This window comes from Haliotis rubra, unplaced genomic scaffold (genome assembly GCF_003918875.1).
Source record: "Haliotis rubra isolate DU_JTF1 unplaced genomic scaffold, ASM391887v1 Scf218, whole genome shotgun sequence".
NCBI lineage: Eukaryota > Metazoa > Mollusca > Gastropoda > Lepetellida > Haliotidae > Haliotis > Haliotis rubra.
The window spans coordinates 1,504,706-1,513,434 of NW_025766203.1; the positions used below are offsets into that span (position 1 = coordinate 1,504,706).

The 8,729-nt window shown below is 43.8% G+C and overlaps 1 protein-coding gene across 1 annotated transcript; it reads left to right on the forward strand.

The window, feature by feature from the left end:
- The first annotated feature begins 656 nt into the window (after positions 1-656).
- Positions 657-4,625, forward strand: LOC124277106. Its single transcript, XM_046712766.1, has 3 exons — positions 657-864; positions 1,810-1,854; positions 3,774-4,625. The coding sequence occupies exon 3, from the start codon at positions 3,837-3,839 to the stop codon at positions 4,257-4,259; it is 423 nt and encodes a 140-aa protein (XP_046568722.1). The 5' UTR covers positions 657-864; positions 1,810-1,854; positions 3,774-3,836; the 3' UTR covers positions 4,260-4,625.
- Positions 4,626-8,729: the final 4,104 nt, after the last annotated feature.

The following is an 8,729-nucleotide window of genomic DNA, read 5'->3' on the forward strand; positions in this document are numbered from 1 at the left end:
TATATGGAGGTGGTGTGGAGGTTAAACTGGGTATATGGAGGTGGTGTGGAGGTTAAACTGGGTATTAAACTGGGTATATGGGGTAGGTGGTGTGGAGGTTAAACTGGGTATATGGAGGTGGTGTGGAGGTTAAACTGGGTATATGGAGGTGGTGTGGAGGTTAAACTGGGTATATGGAGGTTGTGTGGAGGTTATACTGGGTATGTAGAGGTGGTGTGGAGGTTATGCTGGGATATTTGGAGGTGGTGTGGATTGGCTGCGTGCTGCTATGTGCCTGGATCTACACTGGGTAACAGAACTATACCAGCCATTACTCTATTACTTATCTGTTTATTACTTCTGCAGTTAGCTATCTGTCCTGACACCACATGCCAGAAAGTATTAGATGCATTTAACTTTATCACATCATACTGTATGTACTGCATGTATTTCTTCCACTACATGATGTTGCACACGACACTGCAGGCGACATATTCCGCCCGTTGCAACATTGTAACAAATATATGGTATATCGCCGAGCTGGTGACACTGACCAGTGGGTGTCACCAAGTGGGGAAGTCAAGGTCGTGACATGTGACGTCACGGTGGGCGGGACTTGAACAACAACACTTCTGAGAACAATGATAGTTCTTATCATTAAATTGTGTTAAGCATAACACTACATTAACTAGGAACATATGACGCATGCAGCCACTTCCCGCCAACACCACTATCATGCTCTCCGCCCAGGATGCACTGTGCAGGTCCGGCTGAGGGAGCCTGTATAAAACGCTTTGGGTATGCACACAATATATTCCCGACGATTTCAGCGAAATACTGACATCCACAGCATGAAGATAGCAGTAGTCATCCTCGTGTCCCTAGGTAAGTTGGATTTTATATCATTAGTAGTATGCAATCCTTAAAACAAACCCTAATGAGCAAGTGTGTTGGCTTGTTGTTTAACGCCGCACTCAGCAACATCTCGTAATATGACGGTGGTCGGTAAATAATCGAGTCTGGACCAGAAAATCCAGTGATCAGCATCATAAGCATACGATGACATGCGACAACCAACTTATCGAGGCTGACCACCCGATCCCATCTGTCGCCTCTATGACAAGCATCGGTTGCTGAAGACCAATTCTAATCCGGATCTTCACGGCTGGAGCAAACTGTAGACTAAAGATTGGTTGGTTGGTTGGTTTGTCGTTTAACGTCGCACTCAGTAATATTCCAGCTATATGGCGTCACTGTTTTCCTCTTCAGTCTACTGTCATTGCATCCCAACTTCGTAGATCGATGTTCATGCTCTTGATCACTGTATTGTCAGGCCCAGACTCGATTACTTACACACTGCCGCCATGTAGCTGGAATATTGTTGAGTGCGGCGTAAAACTAACTTCACTCACTCAAAGACAATTCTCAACCGGGTCTGGCATCTTGGCTGGTTGTTAATGCTGCTTAACGCGGCATCAGCTTTTCACAGAGCATACCTGTCAACTTGGCTGGAGACTCACGCTTTTATCACTTATGTCATGCTCTCACCACAAAACCGAAACTGATAAATCTCACGCCAAACTGGGTTCAGATGAAATCCGTTAAAAATTGTACAAATGGGTCTGAATACATCGTTTTCTAAAAACTGAATTTGCAATAATACGTTGGTTTCAGAGGGGCTTCAGGTTCGGCACTTGGCCCCCGGCATCAAGGTTTTATTACTCTAACTAAACACACAGAGCAATATTCCAGCTATATGGCGGTCTTGGAGCTGCAAGCTGAAGCAAGGTGTGTCATGTATGACTGATTCAACACATTTTTTATTGACAGCTATCCTAACTCCGGGCAACGCAACCTGGTCTTGGCGAAACTCACGTAAGTAGAAGTAGAAGTAACATATAATTATCTATCCATTGCATTCATAAACGAGATGTTTGTAATTATTTGGTCGGCATTCTAGATGTTAGTAACATACAACTTTATGGGTGACAACTTATTATTTATTGCATAGAGCGACGTTTCGATGTAGATTCTTACATCGTTACCAAGCTCGTTATTTAGCTTGATAACAATGTAAGAATCTACGTCAAAACGTCGTCCTATGCAATAAACAAGAAGTTGTCATCTATAAAGTTGTATGTTTCATTTGCGAGATGTTTGGCCCTGCGCCCTTATTCTCGAAACGTTCGTAGCCCAAAGAATTCGTAACTTTGATCGTAGCCAATGTGTTAAGAATGGGCTTAAGAAATTCGTAGGGCTACGAACGTTTCGAGAATAGCTAGCCTGGGTACCGATCCACAAAACGTTCGTAACATTACGACCTGTCGTAACTCTATTTATCACAGGTTTACGAATGTTGTAGCGCTACGATTTATCCATAAACCACTTTTATCGAATTGATATTATTTGGCGCTCTCATATGTATACCAAACCACGTTACTCTATATTCGTGATTAATGACATTTGTTCATCCGGGCGATATCAGCACTTACATTACGGAATATTTTGTATGAATGTCAACAGCTTCATCAATTGATGACGAATAGTAGTGTTTACTGTTCCAAAGGTAGCGGCCATTTCTAGTGCCATTACTTAGGGAGCAGTGTAAGCCAGTTTGCTGTAAGTCGTTCAAAACACCTTATTCTTTGTGGGGTAGCTAGTATAGTCCACGTTTGGGTTTGTAAGGGGTTTAGTGCCTTTTGTCAAACTGAGTCGCCCTGTATATGGTTGGGTTAAATACCAGATCTAAGTAAATCATACAATGTGAGCCTCTCTGTATTTGGTTAAGTTAAATACCACACCTAAGTAAATCATACAATGTGAGCCTCTCTGTGTTTGGTTAAGTTAAATACTACACCTAAGTAAATCATACAATGTGAGCCTCTCTGTATTTGGTTAAGTTAAATACCACACCTAAGTAAATCATACAATGTGAGCCTCTGTGTATTTGGTTAAGTTAAATACCAGATCTAAGTAAATCATACAATGTGAGCCTCTCTGTATTTGGTTAAGTTAAATACTACACCTAAGTAAATCATACAATGTGAGCCTCTCTGTATTTGGTTAAGTTAAATACCACACCTAAGGAAATTATACAATGTGAGCCTCTCTGTATTTGGTTAAGTTAAATACCACACCTAAGTAAATCATACAATGTGAGTCTTTTTGTATTTGGTAAAGTTAAATACCAAATCTAAGGAAATTATACAATGAAGTTCAATACCAGATCTGTCTAAATCATACAATGATGTTAAATACCAGATCTGTCTAAATCATAAAATAGTGTGAAATACTAGATCTATCTAAATCATAAAATGATGTTAAATACCAGATCTATCTAAATCATACAATGATGTTAAATACCAGATCTATCTAAATCATACAATGATGTTAAATACCAGATCTATCTAAATCATACAATGATGTTAAATACCAGATCTATCTAAATCATACAATGAAGTTAAATACCAGATCTATCTAAATCATACAATGATGTTAAATACAGATCTATCTAAATCATACAATGAAGTTAAATACCAGATCTATCTAAATCATACAATGATGTTAAATACCAGATCTATCTATATCATACATTTAGAGCCAGAGCAGAACATTGAGTGATGAGACATGAATCTGGCTTGCATGGACTGCTGACTGTCCAGTCCAGTTATCATCTGAGCTCCAGATTAATGCGAAAACGCGGAATGTTCTGAGCTTGAAATAATCCTCCACTTATCTAAAAGGCACTCGTGACCTTCTTTCTCGATCAGCAAGTTGTCATTATTTCTCTGCAGGGAGGAGAGCACAACAACGGCGATGTTTTCAACTGTTCTACCAGACACCTGCACGTTATAGTCATGGTATGTCCGGCTATGGTCATCAGATGTACCAATCCTTACTCAACCTACGACAGGGATTACAGATACCGGGTCATAGAACACCAGGTGCTCACTACAGGTTCAATACAGGAACTCCAGGACGTTGGGGTGGTCACGTTCCCGTGCCATCTACATAGCGCAACAACGGGAGATTTGTTGCCGGCTTTGTCCTCGACTACCAGGATGTTCGGCAACACACACTGCCTCATCTACACGCGCGACTTCTGCTACAACGACCAGATCTACCACAATGCCTCCAACCACCACACCGACTACACCTGCACCTACGACAGCAGCTACAACGACCAGACCCACCACACTGCCTCCAACCACCACACCGACTACACCTGCACCTACGACAGCAGCTACAACGACCAGACCTACCACAATGCCTACAACTAAGGCACATATTACATCTACCCGCGCGATTCAAACAACGACAACCGCAAAGCGAACTACGGCTCCAACCACACCTACTACCACCGTCTTCATTCTACCGACTAGGGGTTCTGCATAGAAATCTCACACGTCTTCTGAAATGATCTGAAATGGTTCCTGCCCTAGATTTAAGTGTGCCCAATGCACACGTAATGCAATGGCAGCTATGGACACTTAACGACTCTTTCCCAGACTGAAGCATAAAAGTAACCGAAAATATGTGCATAGTTTATACCACAGTAAGATTGGCCTCTCCCATCCCACTTATTTCCTGCGAACAATTGGGCACAGACCACTGGATAAAAGTGGGGAGGAGCTGGAGCGGGGGTGGGGGTGGGGTGGGGTGGGTGGGGTGGGTTGTGGGGTGTTTTGTTGTTCATAGCAAGAGCCGTGGCAATGTTTTGATTGGAATTGATTTGATGTGTAAATAAATGTGTCTATTTGCAATCATCAACTGGATTGATTTTCATATTTTTTTCATTTGTAACGGTAGTTCGGATATGTCTAGAAAAGGTTCATTTCAACAATTAAATACTAGAATCTGATCGGTTTGCGAGAGGGAAAATATTTTCCATGTCGCTTCCTCAAAGGCCGGGTTTCAATTTCTTGTTGCCGAATGAGAAGTCAATCAGAACAAATACTTATCTTTGCATGTCTGAAATGAACCGACGTATAACCCAATACATTTATACAAAGGGAGGAAACTCGGTTCTTTTGCGTCGCTGCTTACTGTGGGAAAAGCGGACCTTCGCCTGGATTTCGGACTGCATCAAAGTCGAGACAATGAATGCGCTGTCAACAAAATCCCGCGGCATGGTTTGCTGTACAGGCTGGCGGCTCAGGGTACATAATGGCACATACAAAGGGATACATGGAGGGCATACACAGGGTACATAGAGTCACACGCAGGGTACATAGAGGCACACACAGGGTACATCGAGGCACACACAGGGTATATACAGGCACACGCAGGGTACATAGAGACACACCTCAGGGTACATCGATGCAAACAAAAGGTACATAGAGTCACACACAGGGTACATTCAGTCACACACAGGGTACATAGAGACAGACACAGGGTACATGGAGTCACACACAGGGTACATGGAGTCACACACAGGGTACATAGAGGCACACAGGGATACATAGAGGCACACACAGTAAACATAGAGGCACAACAGGGTACATAGACGCAAACACAGGGTAAATAGAGGCACACAAAGGGTACACAGAGTCACACGCAAGGTACATAAAGGCATACACAGGGTACATAAAGTCACACACAGGGTACATAGAGGCACACACAGGGTACATAGAGGCACACACGGGGTAATAGAATCACATGCAGGGTACACAGAGAGACACACCTAGGGTACACAGGGACAGACACACAGGGTACATAGAGGTGCACACAGGGTACAGAGGAGGCACACACAGGGTACATGGAATCACACACAGGGTACATAGAGGCACACAAAGGGTACATAGAGACACACACAGGGTACATAGAGGCACACACAGGGTACATAGGGTACACGCAGGGGGACATAGAGCACACACATGGGGTACATAGAGTCACACACAGGGTACATTAGAGTCACACACATGGTACACAGAGGCACACACAGGGTACATAGAGGCACACACATGGTACATAGAGAGGCACACACAGGGCACATAAAAACACACAGGGTACACTCAGCACACACAGGGGTACAGGGCAACACCGAAACACATAGGGTACATATTCAGTCACACACACAGGGTACATAGGGCACACACAGGGTACATAGAGGCACCCACAGGGTACATTCAGTCAAACACTGGGTACATTGGGGTACACACACACAGGGGTGCATTCAGTCACACACAGGGTTACATAGAGGAACACACAGGGCACATAAAGACACACAAAGGTACATTCAGGCACACACAGGGTACATAGAGGCACACACAGGGTACATAGAGTCACACACAGGGTACATAGAGGCAAGCACAGGGTATACATAGAGGCACACACAGGGTACATTCAGTCAAACACATGGTACATAGAGGTATCACAGGGTTCATACAGTCACACGGAGGGTACATAGATGCACACACAGGGTACATAGAGTCACACACAGGGTACATGGATGCACACACAGGGTACATAGAGACACACGCAGAGGGTACATCAAGGCACACCCAAGGTACATAGAGGTACACATAGGGTACATTCAGTCACACACAGGGTACATAGAGGCACACACAGGATACATATAGGCACACACAGGTTACATAGAGGCACACACAAGCTACATTGAGTACCCTGCAGGGTGCATAGATTCACACACACATGGTACAGCGAGGGCACACGCAGGGTACATAGAGGCACATAAAGGGTACATATTGGCACACACACAGTACACAGAGGTACACACAGGGTACACAGACACACACATGGTACATAGATGCACATACAGTGTACATAAAGGCACATACAGGGTACATAGAGGCACACACAGGGTACATAGAGAGACACACACAGGGTACATGAGTGGAGGCACACAAAGGGTACATTGAGTGCCCTACAGGGGTACATATAGAGTCTCACATGGGCTACATATTCACACACAAGGGTCCATAGAGGAAAATACAGGATACATAGTCACACACGGGGTACATAAAAGCACACACACAGAGTACACACAGGGTCCATAGCGTAATCACAGATTGCATAGTCCAACACAGAGCACATAGAGTCACATGCAGAGTACATAGAAGCACACACATTGTACAGAGGCACACACAGGATACATAGAGGCACACATAGGTACATAGAGGGCACACACAGGGTACATAGAGTCACACACAGGGTACATAGAGGCACACACAGGGTACATAGAGCCACACACAGGATGTATAGCCACACACATGGACCCTGGGGTACTCTATGTACCTTAGTAGAGACACACACAGGGTATAGAGACACATATAGGGTACATAGAGGCACATATAGGGTACATAGAGCACACACATATGGATGCATAGAGGCACACGCAATGTACATAGAGGCACACATCAGGTGCATAGGAGGCACACACAGGGTACATAGAGGCACACACAGTGTACATAGAGGCACACATCAGGTGCATAGAGGCACACAGGGTACATAGAGACACACATATAGAAGTACATAGGAAGCACATATAGGGTACATAGAGGCACACACATATGATGCATAGAGGCACACACAATGTACATAGAGGCACACACAGTGTACATAGAGGCACACACATCGGGTGCATAGAGGCACACACAGGGTACATAGAGGCACACACAGTGTACATAGAGGCACACATCGGGTTGCATAGAGGGCACACACACACATAGGGGCATACACACACAGGGTACATAGAGGCACACACATAGGATGCATAGAGACACACAAAGGGTACATAGAGGTTCACAAAGGGTACATAGAGGCACACACAGGGTACATATAGAGCACACACAGGGTACATAGAGGCACACACATATGATGCATAGAGGCACACAAAGGGTACATAGAGGTTCACACAGGGTTCATAGAGGTACATAGAGTCACACAGGGTAGATGAAGATACACACAGGGTACACATAGAGGTTCACACAGGCATAAAGGTACATAGGGGCACACACAGGGTAGATGAAGATACACACAGGGTAAATATAGGTCACACGCAGGGTACAGAGAGACACAAACAGTGTACATCACTCCATGTACCCCTGAACATGGTTGACAACGTGCAGCAGGTTGCATTTAAAAGGTGTTCATCGGAAAAGCTGATCAGTGATTCCATTCCGCATTCGTGACCAACTCGTGTTAGTCCGGGACAAAGCCGAATGCCCCTCTGGGAGGATTTCATATTGGCGTAGGAACATCAGAACCACTTCAAACAAGAACGACAACTCAGTTCCAACAGTAATAAACATTACAGAAGCACTGAACTGCTGCTTTAAGAAGATTAAAAGATTATAATCCTGTTAAATAAATAAAATAATGAATAATGATGATCAATGATTTGAGTTATAGCATGAATAAGTGTACACGATGTCTACCAGTTGTCTGAACTTGCATGTAACCTTGCTGAAATACCCCAGATGGAATAATATTGCTGACAAAATATATAGGACTCTAAAAATGAAACGCTCAGACTAGAATATGCCCAGTGAAAGTGAAATGTAAGCACATTGATCAAGTTTAAAGATGATTAGCTATATATTGTCTGTTAGCTACTCATTGCTTTTTATATATAATTACATTCACTGAAAATGTCGGGAAGCGATCGTAGAATCTCCAAAACATGCCCGCAAATCGCTTGAAAACACTCAATTGGAAATAGGAGAGCCGGCATGCAAACAAACGCACATCTGTGTATTTGAATATCTCACTTACGGAAAGGGGCGAGT

Coding starts and splice junctions, on each gene's coding strand:
- LOC124277106 (XM_046712766.1), top strand. CDS start 3,837: ATGGTATGTCCGGCTATGGTCATCAGATGTACCAATCCTTACTCAACC.